Consider the following 13463-nt stretch of genomic DNA (forward strand, 5'->3'; position numbering starts at 1 on the left):
ACCAATTTTTATCAAGTGTTTTGTCTTTTTTGAAACTTTATAGTAACACTTGCTCTGAATCAGGCCTCCATTGTTGCCATGGTGACGGCCATTCCATAGTGATGTCACCACCAGTCCAAGTCTGGCTTCCACTCCATGGTTGCTGGGCAGCGCGCAAACGTCTAGTCCAAACTGTGGACATGGCTTTGACGCATGTCTTCCTCGTGATCCTTTGGGAGACCTTTCTAATGGGGTTTGGAGAAGCTGAACTTCCTGGCCCGAGGGACGGGGTAAGGGCTAAGGCGGGAGGTGTGGGCTGGTGGATCACCTGCAGGTTGGCCAGTCCTGGGCAGGAATTTCAGGGGTGGGGCTTGAGGCGGGAAGGGATCTCAGTGGGATGGGGATGCCCTGGAGTCCACTCTTCAAGGAGCCATTGGCCAGGGATGACCACTTTTTACACGGTTCGAGTAAGTCTTTCTCTGCATCTAACACCCCGATGACCCAATGGCCTTGGACAGAACCAGTCTTAGAAACACCATCCTCATCGTGCATCCTCACATAGAAGCCGGTGTTGCTGGATAGTTTGCCATGGCCAAAGTCAAACCAGGGTCAACATCAGCCACTGGGAAGGCATCGAAACAGGGGAACCCTTGCGAACGATCCCTGGGTGTATCCACAGCTCTCTCAAAGGGGCAGTCAAGATAAAGTTCCAATTCTCCCAGACCCACAAGCATATCATCCAGAAAAAGGGTAGTTCTCAGAATCGCCCCACCAAGAAAAGCAGAAGGGAAAGCATTTAGCCTGGCCCCGATAAAAGTCCTCTGTCAGGGAAAGTCAGTTGATGAAAATAAGGCAAAAGGCCACAGTACCAAGAAGCAGCTTCTGGGATGCCTCCACACCCACCGGAGGCCTGATGCCTCCAGGGCTCTGTCTAAAGTGAGCAGAAATGTCCTCAGAGGAAGGAATTGTGTGTGTGTGTGTGTGTGTGTGTGTGTTGGGGGGGCATTTTGTCCAAATTCTCCCCCCCCCACTCACACACACTCACTGACTTTGTTCCTCATTTCTCAAGACAATTCTTGTATTTACCCTCCTGCAGGCAGACAGGCAGCAGATTCCAGGGGATAGTTGGGGGTCAAAACATCTAGGAATTCTGGCTCCAGCCGCCTTTCTTGTGACCCTGGTCTTCTTGATCAAGGTGAGAAATTTATTTAAAAACCTTCTTTTGATTCATTAGGCCAAAGGACACTGTTTTCTCCTGCTTGTGAAGGTTTAGTGCCCCATTCATAGCCTCTGTTGACGGATGTTCGACTCAGCTAGTCTTTGTCCCACTTCAACCCCTCAGTGAATTGGTCTCTTGCTTCAGAAGTAGGAATGAAAGCACAGGAGTGCCTCTGAGCATGTGCAGAGTGATTTCCCCACCCTCATCAGGCAACTTCAGTGGAGTACCACTGAGCAGAGCACCTTTCAAGGTCCACAGGAAGGCATATAAGGAGGGTGGCTCCACAGCTTCTGTGGATGGTCAGGTCTCAGGAAATGGTCCAGGAGACTGCTGTGCTACAAGGGCTTTCTCTTGACCGTGCTTTTTAATATCCATGTGGAACAGTGTAGAAAGCATTATCCAGGGAGATGGAGCAATGGGCCATCAGTACACTGATTGGTCTCCAGTCGTGGAGATATGATGGACATGCCAACCTGGTGTCCGGATTCCACAAGGCCAGGACAAGGGTGACCAATGTGAGACCTAGCTCCAATAGGACTTGCATACTGTGGGCTGGGAACAAAGCAGAGGTGGGCATCAGTATCTATCTCTGTTTTAGCACCCAGGGAACACCAATCCCCCACCTCCCAGGTGTTCATGTCAAGGGTTCACGACTTTCAAAGCCATGAGTCAAGACAGCCCTAACCTCCCTGAGGTAGACCCTGAGGTAGACTGCCACCAACCCTGAGTCTGCCCCAAGAACTACGGGGTCCAGAGGCAACTCCTAAGTCTATCTTGGAGCAAAGCAAGGTGTCTCCACTCAATCCAGGGAGTGAGACCCCCCAAACCAAAGCACAGGTAGCTCTCACCAAGAAGGCACTGGGTGGCTAGTGGGGATGTCGTCTGCGGAGGACCTGAGCTTGAGGTCTGAGACCAACAAAGTATTTTGCTTCCATGATGGTCGAACCACAAAGGTAAAAAAGAGGTAAGATAAAGAAACTACCCAATTTTATGGACAGTCTCACATCAGAACAAGGCCCATGGTGGGGTTAGCAAGATTTCTCCCCCCCCCCCCCACAACATGAATTCTGGCATTCTTCAATATGTTGGTGATGCACGTAGCCTTTCCCCAGCTGAAGCTTTCCCACCAACTTGTTTCTGGGCAAAGCTGCAGTGGGTGTGATCACACCCGTCCTTCTAATATTACTGAGACCGGACGACTGTAACGTTCTCCCCATGGAGCCTCCCCCCCTCCCCGAAGATGGCCTGGAAACTTCAATGGATGCCATGTACATCAATACACGGGGCTGTATGTTTCCACAGTCCCTGCTGGAGCTCCGTTAATGTTGGCAGCTCCCAGCTTGCTGCCGGGCTACCTCGAAGCCCTTGGTGTTGACCTCGGAGGTTGAGGTTGCAGTTCCAGGTCCTTCTCAGAGGTGCCCCCATGCATGAGGACAGAGAGGCCGGTGTGATCCCCTTCTGGGTTTTCCTCTATTACGTTTTCACTCTTTAGGAAAGATATATTTCTCAATACGTTTGTGTGAGTTTCTCAGTCTGGTAACTGGATGCTGGTCTCTCTAGGAAGGAAGGAACTTTCATGACTCTAAGCTTTAGCTTGTTGAGAAAAGGTTTATTGAACTGTTCAACAGAAAGGATTAGAAATAAGTTCATAGGTCTTGGTATAGGCTGTTACTTCATATGAGGTGTGTAAATCACACCTGCTTCACTAAGAACCATACATGAGCATTCAGATTCAGCTGTTCATACTGTCAGAGACTTGCGGTCTGGACTGGAGGTCTAGTTGGGTGTTGCTGAAGATTGCTTTATGTTTTCAATTGTTTTTACTCGAGAATGGCTTTTATCCCCTTCTTCATGTTGTAACCCAGCTTGTTCTTCTGCTTACACAGACACAAATGCAAGCATGCAATCTTATGTATTTGTAGTTTTGTCTTTTGATAACTTCGAGGAATCTGCGGCTTATAATTAGGGTATTATGTATGGATTGACTCAATTTTTTATTGTCATTTCTCTGGACCTTTTTATCAATATTCTTGCAAGTTGCCTGGTGGGTCCTTGTGGAATAGATAATTACCAAATAATAATAATAATAATAATAATAATAATAATAAATAGATAGATAGATAGATAGATAGATAGATAGATAGATAGATAGATAGATAGATAGATAGATAGATAGATAGATAGATAGATAGATAGATAGATAGATAGATAGATAGATAGATAGATAATACAGGCAGTTCCCTTGCACAACATATCTTCAGCTGGGACATTCAAGCCACTTCTCTCCCTTGGGAAAGACTATAAATGGGTCAGGCCATAGCTCAGTGGAAGAGCAGCTGCTTGGCATGCAGAAGGCCACAGGCTCAGTCCCTGCTCTCTTCCCTGAAAGGACCCGGCAGTAGGTGACCCTGGAGAACCGCTGCCAGTCTGACCTGACCATATTAACCTCAATAGACCGTTGGTCTGATGACTTGGAAGAAGGGAGCATGCATAAGATGACCTGAATTCATCAGCCCAAGCCTCAGCTGCTGCTCAGAGGACCCTGTGGAGTGATCTTTCTCACAAATTTTCCTCTCTCCTCTTGTGAAACAGGACTGTGCTCAACGTTCACCAGCCAAAATGAGATGCCGAGCCTGGTAAGTCTTGCCGTGGGCAGCAGCTCCTGCTCCCTCCAGTATGAGGGGCTTCCATCAGGTGATGGCGTGCACCTCGCAAGGGATGGAAAAAGTATTTTGGGGAGAACCCTTGCACACCTGGTGAAGAGGGCTTTAAACTAGATCCAGGGAACTACTAACTTACAAGGAAGTTCAAAAACCAAAACCATGAGGCACACAAGGAATGGATTATGATGTTTCCACACTAATGCACAGAATATGGGAAACAAGCAGGAAGAACTAGTAGGTGGCTATGACCTAATAGGAATCACAGAAACTTGGTAGGATAATTCTCACAATTGGAATACTAGAATCGAGGGGTACAATCTATTCAGAAGGGACAGACAAGAAAAGAAGGGGGGAAGTGTAGCAATATATGTTAAGAATCTTTATAGTTATGAAGAAATACAGGTACCTGAGCATGAAGATTCAGTTGAGTCTATTTGGGTAAATATAAAAGGAGTAGGAAATGAGAGTGGTATTATTGTGGGGGTCTGCTATAGACCTCCAAGCCAGTCAGAGGACTTGAATGAGATACGGCTAGAACAAATTACACAATTTTCAAAGAGGGGGGAAACAGTGATCACGGGTGACTTCAATTCCCCTATATCTATTAGAAGACCAACTCTGCTAAAAATACATATTCCGTCTTGCCAACAGCTTCATTTCCCAGAAAGTAGAGAGGGGAACCAGGGGCTCTGCTATTAGACTTCATTTTCATTAAAAGGGAAGAACTGGTAGATGAGGTAGAAGTAGTGGGTAGCAGTGACCATGTGCTTTTGGAATCTTCAATTGTGGGAAAGAGAAAACCTTAACGTAGCTGAACGTGTAGACTGGACTTCAGGAAAGCAAATGTTAACAGACTTAAAGGCATGTTGGGTAGAGTCCTGTGCTCAGAAAGACTTAAAGAGTTGGGAGTCCAAGAGGGCTGGGAGTTTCTTAAAAATGAAATACTGAAGGTTCAATCACAAACAATTCCCTTGGGAAGGAAAGATGGAAGGAGCCTAGGAAGGGTAGGGAGAGGCAAAGGAAGGCAATTGTAAGTCGCTTTGAGACTCTTTCTGGTGGAGAAAAGCAGCTTATAAGAACCAACTCTTCTTGGATGACGGTTTAGAGGGGATACTTATTAGATTTGCAGATGATACTAAACTGGGAGGGGTAGCAAACACAACCGAAGACAGAATCAGAATACAGGATGATCTTGTTAGGCTCAAGAAGTGGGTAAAGTGTAGTATCCCCTGTGCAAGCACTGGATCATGTCTGACCCTTGGGGTGACGCCTTCTAGCATTTTCGTGGCAGACTCAATAGGGGGGGGGGTTGCCAGTGCCTTCCCCAGTCATTACCGTTTACCCCCCAGCAAGCTGGGTACTCATTTTACCCACCTCGGAAGGATGGAAGGCTCAGTCAACCTTGAGCCGGCTGCTGGGATTGAACTCCCAGCCTCATGGCCAAAGCTTTCAGATGGCTGCCTTACCACTCTGCGCCACAAGAGGCTCCAAGAAGTGGGCTAAACTGAATAAAATGAAGTTCAATAGGGACAAAAGCAAAGTTCTGCATTTCAGTGTGTTTGGCCCACCATCGGATTGTTAGCCTGGCGACACGCACAACAGCCTGGCTGAGTTGCTAGCAGTGCAGCACTGGGGGCTCCTGGGGATGCCGGGCCTGAGACGCCAGTCAGGGGGAAAAGACTTCAGCTGTGCTCTGTGATGAGAGGCCAGACAGCCAAGTCAGTCTAGGGCAGGGGTCTCCAGCCGTTTGGAGCCTGCAGGTTCCTGTAACCTACTGAGGAGAAGGGGATGGTGAAGACCCCCCCAACAGGGACACCATGGTAGGGAACTGCACCAGGCAGCTGATGTGCAGCGATGGCTTGAGGCTGATGGCATCACGATTCTCTGTGCCACTTTCGGTTCTTAAAGCATTGGCACATCAAAGAAAGGCCTGACGTACCTACTGCTAAAACTTGCCTTTTTTGCTTTTTATTCTTTAAAGGACTTTCCTCTGCAGAAAAAAGACCCCCTTTCCGGACGAAGAGGTAACGTCTCCATGTGGTAACACCCAAGTTCTGCTTAGACCCGCTGATTTCCGTTGTTTCAAGTTACACCTGGACTCCTTCATATTGTCAACAGCGATGCCAGCACGATAGCCTTGCAGGATCAGGCCAGGGGGTGATCCGGCCTGACTCTCTTTCTCCCTCTCTGGGGCTCTGAAATTCTTGAAGGACAAGTTGTTTTTCCTTGCCCTCCCCTCCAGTCATCAGAGCTGTCCTCTCCCTGAACTTGTTCGCTCCCATTTGTGCCTCTCCTGTTACATCGTCACCTGTGCAGGAGTCCGCAGGAGGGCTTCTTTCCCTCTATGGGGTGCAGAGGATGGGCTACGGCAGTCGCTTGTCTCTTAGGACGAGTCAGGTGGGATTCTGTGCCTTCTCCGCTGCAAAGTCTGCAGGCCAGTAATACCCCCCTAAACCACCTTCTCGGAGTATTCAAGGCAATGCTGCCACTCCCACCGTGCTTGGGCATGTAGCTGGCCCCTGCCCCATCACGGACCACAGAGACGGTTTGGGCTTTCACATCATCACCCTCTCTCCCTGCCTGCCAAGACACCGCTGTGGGGAAGCCCAGCAGCTGCCCACAATCTCGTGGGCATGCTTTGGGCTGCTCCGCTGGCACACACAGAGCATGGAAAGAGGGCACTGAGGACGGGTGTGTGGGAAGAGGCCTGCACAGATACCCACAGGAGAAATGGTAAATCAGCAACAGCACAGAGATCCCCAGCACTGTGAAACTTCAGGCAACTTTGGGATTCTGACAGTGTGGTGGGCACTGGGCACATCAAAGAAAGGTACAGCATGGCTGCTGCGGCTGACTGTCATTCATGCTGTGTGTTGATGTGGTGGCTGATGCCAGAGCAACATTCTGGAACAATTGCCAGTCAATCAAAAGCCTTGCTGAGCAAAAGCATAAGATCTGAAAACTGGCTGCTACATCCTCCATTCTATAGCACTTGCAGAGAAATCCAGAAGACTGGATTGCCCCTGCAAAGTAGCACTACTGTAGTGAGAGCAGCCAGAAACCAAGAAACGTATCTTACCGAAGCAGCAAGTTCTCCAACTCCAATGCCCTCTCTTGAGCCTGCCTTTCTCTCTCTTAACCCAGCTTAAGGTGGCTTTGGGCCGCTCGGACTCCAGAGCAGCTCACAGCCGGATCAAGTGGGGCGGGAGGGAGCTGGCCACCTCGTTAGCAGGCCCAGGACAGAGCTCCTTAGCAGGCAGTCAGCAGGCCGGGAGGCCCTCATTAGCAGGCCCAGCCTAGCAGACCAAGAGCCCCTCGTTAACAGGCCCTCCACCACGACCCTTTGCCCAGGGCCCTCTCCCCTTACCTGCTGCTGGCTCCAGGCACTGAGGCAGGTCTGAGAGCAAAGAGGCTAGAGTCCAGGGTCAGAGAGTGAGCCCTGCAGGGGCAGGGCCAATCAGCAAAAGTTGGCTGCACCCTGATTGGCCCTATTCCAACTTGGACAGCCGGATACATCCCACCCCCTAGGCTGTTTCAGAAATATTAAGAGGAACAATGGATAAGGATTAGGCCCTGCTCACTAAAAATTCTTGGTGAGTACCAGGAAAGGTGTTGGCAGGCACGGTGCTTCCTATAGGCATCACACTGAGGATCCGTGCCTTAAAGGGTTCTGGCTTCAGCCCTTCCTCTTTCTGATAAGGGTGCCTACTTGATGTCAGGTTGAACCCTGAATTGGCTTGCTGATTTTGAGTTTTTCTTGTCTGTGGGCCTTTGCCCAACTCTGCAGAGTTCTATCATCTGTTTCCGGTGGGGGAAGAAACCTCTAAAAGTAAAATACAAACATCTGGACACCCTGCTGTTAATGCCTCAGGAGGAACTGGATGAGGTCTTCATGGAGGAGGAGGAGGAGGAGGCGGACCTCCACACCTGGCACAACACAAGGTAGACAAGAAACCTTTTGTGTAGCATCACACCGTGCCTTGGCCTTTAAAATGGCCAGACCCCTCAAACCAGGTCTCTAGCTTGGAAAAGGGGATCTCACAGGCGCAGGCAGGGGCTGAAGAAACCCCCCATGGGGAGCAGACTGTGTTCTCAGCTCTAGTCCCATCTCTTCGTGACAGGCAGGAATTCAGCAGGTGGACCTTCTCCCTGCATGGAGATACTGTCAGAAGGAATTCGGCTTGTTTGGATTCTTATGGCTGCCAAGCCACTCACAGAGGCAAAGAGCACTGCCTGTGAAACAGCAGCCAATCTCATCAAGTGTTGGGGTAGTGATGTGCAGGAAGGATAGGTGTGCCGGAAGGATCGAGGGGTCTTAGTAGAACGTGTACTGAACATGAGTCAGCAGCTTGACTTTGTGGCTAAAAAGGCAAATGGGATTTGGGGCTGTATCAACAGAATTATAATGTCCAAAATGATGTTACCACTTTACTCCTTTCGGATTAAACCTCACTTAGAGAACTTTGTTTATTTTGGGGTACCAGAATTGAAGAAGAGGTAGACAAGCTGGAGAGTGTCCATAGGAGGTCAACAAAGATGGTGAGGGGTTTGGAGACCAAGGCGTATAAGGAAAGGTTCAGGGATCTTGGTCTGTTTAGCCTGGAGAGAAGACGACTAAGACATGATACGATAGCCATCTTCAGGTACTTGAAGGGCTGTCACACAGAGGATGGAGCAGAGATGTTTTCTGCTGCCCCAGAGGGTCAAACCAGAACAATTGAGATGAAATTAATTCAAAATAATTTTCAGCTAAACATCCAGAAGACCTTCCTGACAGTTAGAGAGTTCCTCAGTGGAACACGCTTTCCCGGGAGGGGTGGCATCTGCTTACTTGGAAGTTTTAAAGGATAGGCTAGATAGCCACCTTACAGAAATGCTGCTTCTATCTATTTAGGGGTATAGTTCGTTTGGTAACAAGATAGTCCATGCACGACATGGGCTCAAGCACTGTGGGCCATTCCGCACTCGTTCAAAATTGCACAATGGTTGCATATGGAAATTGCTACTAATTTGCGGTTATGCACAACGTCATTTACAATCCGCCACACTCCTGAAACAGATCCGCAAAAAGCGCTTCGTTGTAGCGCTTTCAGGGAAATCCCAAAAAGTGGATTCACCCTCCGGAAAGCGCTACACGCTTGCAACCAATCTGCAACTCTAGTGGGAAAGATCTGAGCATTACCATTGTTGCGGTTTCTGCAAAGTCCCTCCCCCTGGCTCTCTCCTCTGATCTTCCGGCGAAGCGATCGCCATTTTTTTTTCTCGGAGCAAGCAGAGATCAATGCACCGGCGAGCCTTCGTTTACCCAGCGAGGCTTCCCCAGCTGCAGTCCCTTCCCAGAGCTGTTTTAAGTCACCAAGTACCAAGCACCACAACAGTCCCGTTTGCTGGTTTATTTTCCCTTTATTTTTCACTCTATTTTCGAAAATCGCACCCGTGCGGGGGAGGGGGTATTTTTGCTTCACTCAGGGGGAGCGTGGCAACGATGAAACGGCAGCTCAAACACCACCTGCTAGCTAGATGGGTCTCTCCGTTGCAACGAATCAATGCAGATTCGTTGCAACGTTTTTTTTTTTTAAACCTTCCTTAAAGGAAAAGGGGCTTTTCGGGAGCATGATAACGGCCGCCCATTGGCTGCTCATTTGATTGATGGCCAGGGGCGGGACAAAGCTCGGCAATATCGCTTCCTGGCTAGCGATTTTTGCCGAGACCGGAAACCTGTGGGAAACGATAGAAACACAACTGGATTCCACTACAAAGGCAGGTATGCATAAAGACGAATTACACTATTTAAAATGGCGTTTTTTCGTTCTGAAACCAATTTGCTACATAGATCCTGGTGCGGAATGGCCCTGTGTTTAAACAATTGCAGTGGTAGCTACCACTGAAATGATGCTATTTTACTTTGCACAGTGTCTCTCTCGGGACCTCTTTATGCTTGGGTCAAAAGTCTTGCACTAGTGCTTTCCTGCACTAGTGGTTTGCAACAAAGGAGCTTGATGTGCAGCAACCAGCAAGCCTTTGGGTAACAGGTGTGCAATGTTAGATTCAAGTGGATCGCCATGTTGGTCTGAAGTAGCACAACCAAAACAGAGCCCAAGAGCTCCTTTAAGACCAACAAAGATTGATTCAAGGCGTAAGCTTTCGAGTGCATGCTTAAAGGTGCTCTTGGCCTCTTTTTTGGTTGTGCAACGTGATAAAGATATCTGTGCTGCAGCGTCCTGCTTCTGTTTTCAGGCTGTGCTTCCTGGAACCTCCCGAGGAGACCATCCTCTCAGAAGAACTGTAAGTAACACCAAGCGAGTCAGCTGGGGGGAGTGGTTAAGAGCACTGGCTTCTAGTGTGGACAGCTGGGTTTGTATCCCAGCACCTCCACATGATGGGTGACCTTCGGCTAGTCACAGGCCTGATAGTGTGGTTTTCACAGAGAAGTGCTGTTGGAGCTTCCTCAGACCTACCACACAGGGTATCTGTTTTTGTGGGGAGAAGGGAAGGCGATCGTAAGCCAGTTTGAGACTCCTTTGGGTACTGAAAAGTGGGCTATGAGAACTAGGGGTCTCTGCCTGACATTGAGGACAGGTTGTGCTGAGCCAGAGGGCCCATGCTAGCCTCCTCTCAGAAGCCAAGCAAGGTCACCTCTGCTTAATATTGGGAGGGAGATGCTGTGCAGAGGGAGGTGATGGCTAACCACCTCTGATCGTCACTTGCCTGGAGAGCCCCACAGGGTGGCCAGAAGTTGGCTCCACGTCTACAGCCCTTCCCACTACTTCTGCGCCCAGATCCGTGACTCACCCAGAATCCATGAGAGCAGGCCACTCTGAGTCTTAAAAACTATCAAAATAAATCCTTTGAGATGTCCCAGTGACATCTACTCCCCGCTGTAATACTTAGAAGCTCAGAAATGCATTAAAAGATTGCGTGCCCTGAAAAAAGGGAATTTTATGCTAAAAGGTTTGCCATTTTCTTTGAATGTGCCCTTTGTATCCACATACTAGGTTGGGAATGCTTTGTGGTGTCCAGGGTTCAGTGTGTGCTTTGCATGGGAAACTTGCATGCCTATACCAGCAGGCCTGGGAAAACATGACAGCTACGTGGTAAACTTGCCCCTTAATCCGAGCAAGAAAGCTCCTCACACTCGTTGTGCTGCTTTCTTCAATAAAGAGATTTTCTTTCTCAACGAGTCTGCTTTTTGAGAGTCTGACAGTACAAAAGGAAATGCTCCCAATACGTTCCCCTGAGGGACCTGAGCTCTGGTGATCAGCATCCATTTAGGATCCCTGGCCTGGTGGACACCCTGCTGTTGTGTCTGTAGACCTAGGCAGGATCTAAAGTTTGCATTGCAATAAGCCCGGGTACTAGGGAAATTGCAGTGCTAAAAATAAATCATGAACTGAAATTTCCTTTCTGCCTGTCAACCCCTTTCCACTAAACACATTGCAGTCAAGAATGCAAGAGCTGGAGTGCTCATTGGCTGGCCACAGAGAAATATGCGAGATATCCTCGCTGTAAAGGATACAAAAATGTTAGCAGTGTCTGCTGTGTGAAGTAACACTCCTGGACTGACCTGGGCTCTCTGTTCTGCTAACCCCCCTCCAGGACACACTTTGCAGTCGAGGATGAGTGGCCAGGATGCTGCGCTGGAGAAGCCCAGGGAGCTGTTTGAGAAAGCAAGTAAGCTTGTTGCAACCATTGCTATGTGCAAACAAACCACAGTTATACAACCTCAATGTTTGGTCCATGTTCCTTATTATCCTAACCATGTTTTCCCTTTTCTTCCCCCCTTCAGCAAAAGAGAATCAAGACAACCAAGAGAGAATGGACAGGCAGCTTAAAGTCCTGTGGGGAGCGGAGGGGGGCCAAGGAGAGGCTGAAGGGAAGGTGGTCAAGAGAAAGGTTGGGAAGGGGAAGGGGAAGGGTGGTAAAATAAAAAGGCTTAAAGGGGAGGGAGGTCAGGGGGATGCTGGTGAGGGGACGGGGAGTTGTTGAAAGTTTGAATTATAATGTTTGTGGTCTGCTGGGGGTGGGAGTTATACTGTTTTGGGATTGTTGGGGGTGGGAGGGGAGTTTGGGGGTTATATTGCTGTTAATGATTTGGTTAAATAAATTCAAAAAGATATTACTTTTATACAACAGTCTCCTTACAATCTTTTTTGTTCCAATCTCACCTACATACGATTGTTTATATGGGTCCCTTGGCTTAATGTTTCTCTTGCCCAGGGCTGGTCTTCGCCTGGTTTCGGTTGCCATGCTGTATGAAGGGGTTGGTGGGGTTTGTGTTTGTGTGTGTGTGTGGGGGGGGTGTTTGGCTCACATTAATTTGAGGTGGATTAGCACTCTCCCTCGCCTCCCTTGCCTCCATGACCGCAACAGCCCTCTCTGCAATGTCCCCAAGTCTGTTCATGGCGCTGACTGTACCCCTAAGGGTATTGCCGCATGACATGAATACCTCCCTGACTAGCCTTCCCTCCTCCCTCCTCAGCCTCCCTCTCCATCTGGCTGCAGTCTTCTTCAAAGCGGAGCCTGGCCTACTCAAAAGCACAAGAGTGTCTCATGTCCTCTCCTCCTTGCTCCAGCAGCCACTGGCCCACATTTATCAACAGGGAAACGTGTCTCTGTCTCCTGCGTTCTCTTTGCACTCTCTCTTCTGCCGAAAGTGTGCCCCTTATGTCCCTTGGGTCTGGATCCGTGGCTCTTGGCTGGCTATCCTCCTCCTCTTCTGGGACCTCCTCAGAGTGTTGTTCTGAAAAAAACGAGAGACAGTGAAAATCAGTTATTTTCAAAGCCAACCTCACATTGAGGCCCCAGGAATTATCCACCCCTATGACTCTGTGTGGTCTGTTTAACATGAAGAACTACATGTTGACCATCCTAATCATAGGCAAAAGGCTCAGTCCTTTTTTTGCCGCTGCAGGAGAAGGACGCTAGTCAGCTAGCTCTGGTGATTACCTCAAAACTATTTCTGAGGAGAAAAAAAGTTCCAATAAGGAGTTTTAATTCCTTTACCACGATGGCACTTTTTAAGAAGTGCTCATAATGTGGTGCCAAGATGGCACAGACAATCATTCCTCATGTCTGTTGTGTTTAGGCGAGGGCCACTCAACTTCAAACTGTCCCTCATGTAAAAAGCTCACTCCCAAAACCAGGGACGATAGAGCGAGAAGACTTAAAGCAGCGTTATGGGAAGAATCCCTGAGGCCTGCAGGGTTGGAGGCCCCTTCTACTTCTGGGGCTCCCTCAAGCGCTCCTTTGAGGCCTCAAGAAAGGGCTGTGTCTGAACTGGCCAAGAAGAAAAAGAAGAGGGCATTACATATCCACCTTACAGAAATGCTGCTTCTATCCATTTAGGGATGCAGTTACTTTGGTACCACTGAAATGATGCTATTTTCATTTGCACAGTGTCAAGTTTCCAGATGTGAGCTGGGAGTGGCGGGCTGCCAGGCAGATAGCCCGAAGGGAGAAGAATGCACAAAGTCCGTAAGCACGAGCTGAAAGTCAGAGCCGAAACCGTCACTCACACCGAGACCCGAAGCAGACAAGGGCTGCAGGGGGCCCTTAATCCAGATCAGTAACAAAACACTGAAGCACAGAGAATCCAATGGAAG

General features: G+C 48.8%; 1 protein-coding gene across 1 annotated transcript; it reads left to right on the forward strand.

Moving 5' to 3' along the window:
- Positions 1 to 158: 158 nt before the first annotated feature.
- On the forward strand, positions 159 to 11746 carry LOC143842738 (uncharacterized). The gene is made up of 8 exons (XM_077347900.1): positions 159 to 269; positions 1076 to 1174; positions 3791 to 3834; positions 5843 to 5885; positions 7649 to 7803; positions 10099 to 10146; positions 11458 to 11532; positions 11648 to 11746. Exons 1-7 carry the CDS (start codon positions 180 to 182, stop codon positions 11522 to 11524), a joined length of 546 nt encoding a protein of 181 aa, XP_077204015.1. The 5' UTR covers positions 159 to 179; the 3' UTR covers positions 11525 to 11532; positions 11648 to 11746.
- Positions 11747 to 13463: the final 1717 nt, after the last annotated feature.

This window comes from Paroedura picta, chromosome 8 (genome assembly GCF_049243985.1).
Source record: "Paroedura picta isolate Pp20150507F chromosome 8, Ppicta_v3.0, whole genome shotgun sequence".
NCBI classification, from domain to species: Eukaryota; Metazoa; Chordata; class Lepidosauria; order Squamata; family Gekkonidae; genus Paroedura; species Paroedura picta.

What these genes read in the sequence shown, in the direction of transcription:
- LOC143842738 (XM_077347900.1), top strand. Translation starts at nt 180, where the DNA reads ATGGCTTTGACGCATGTCTTCCTCGTGATCCTTTGGGAGACCTTTCTA. An exon ending in CCCCCTTTCCGGACGAAGAG is followed by an intron (nt 5,886 to 7,648) that starts GTAACGTCTCCA and finishes CCAACTCTGCAG; the next exon opens with AGTTCTATCATCTGTTTCCG. An exon ending in ACCATCCTCTCAGAAGAACT is followed by an intron (nt 10,147 to 11,457) that starts GTAAGTAACACC and finishes ACCCCCCTCCAG; the next exon opens with GACACACTTTGCAGTCGAGG.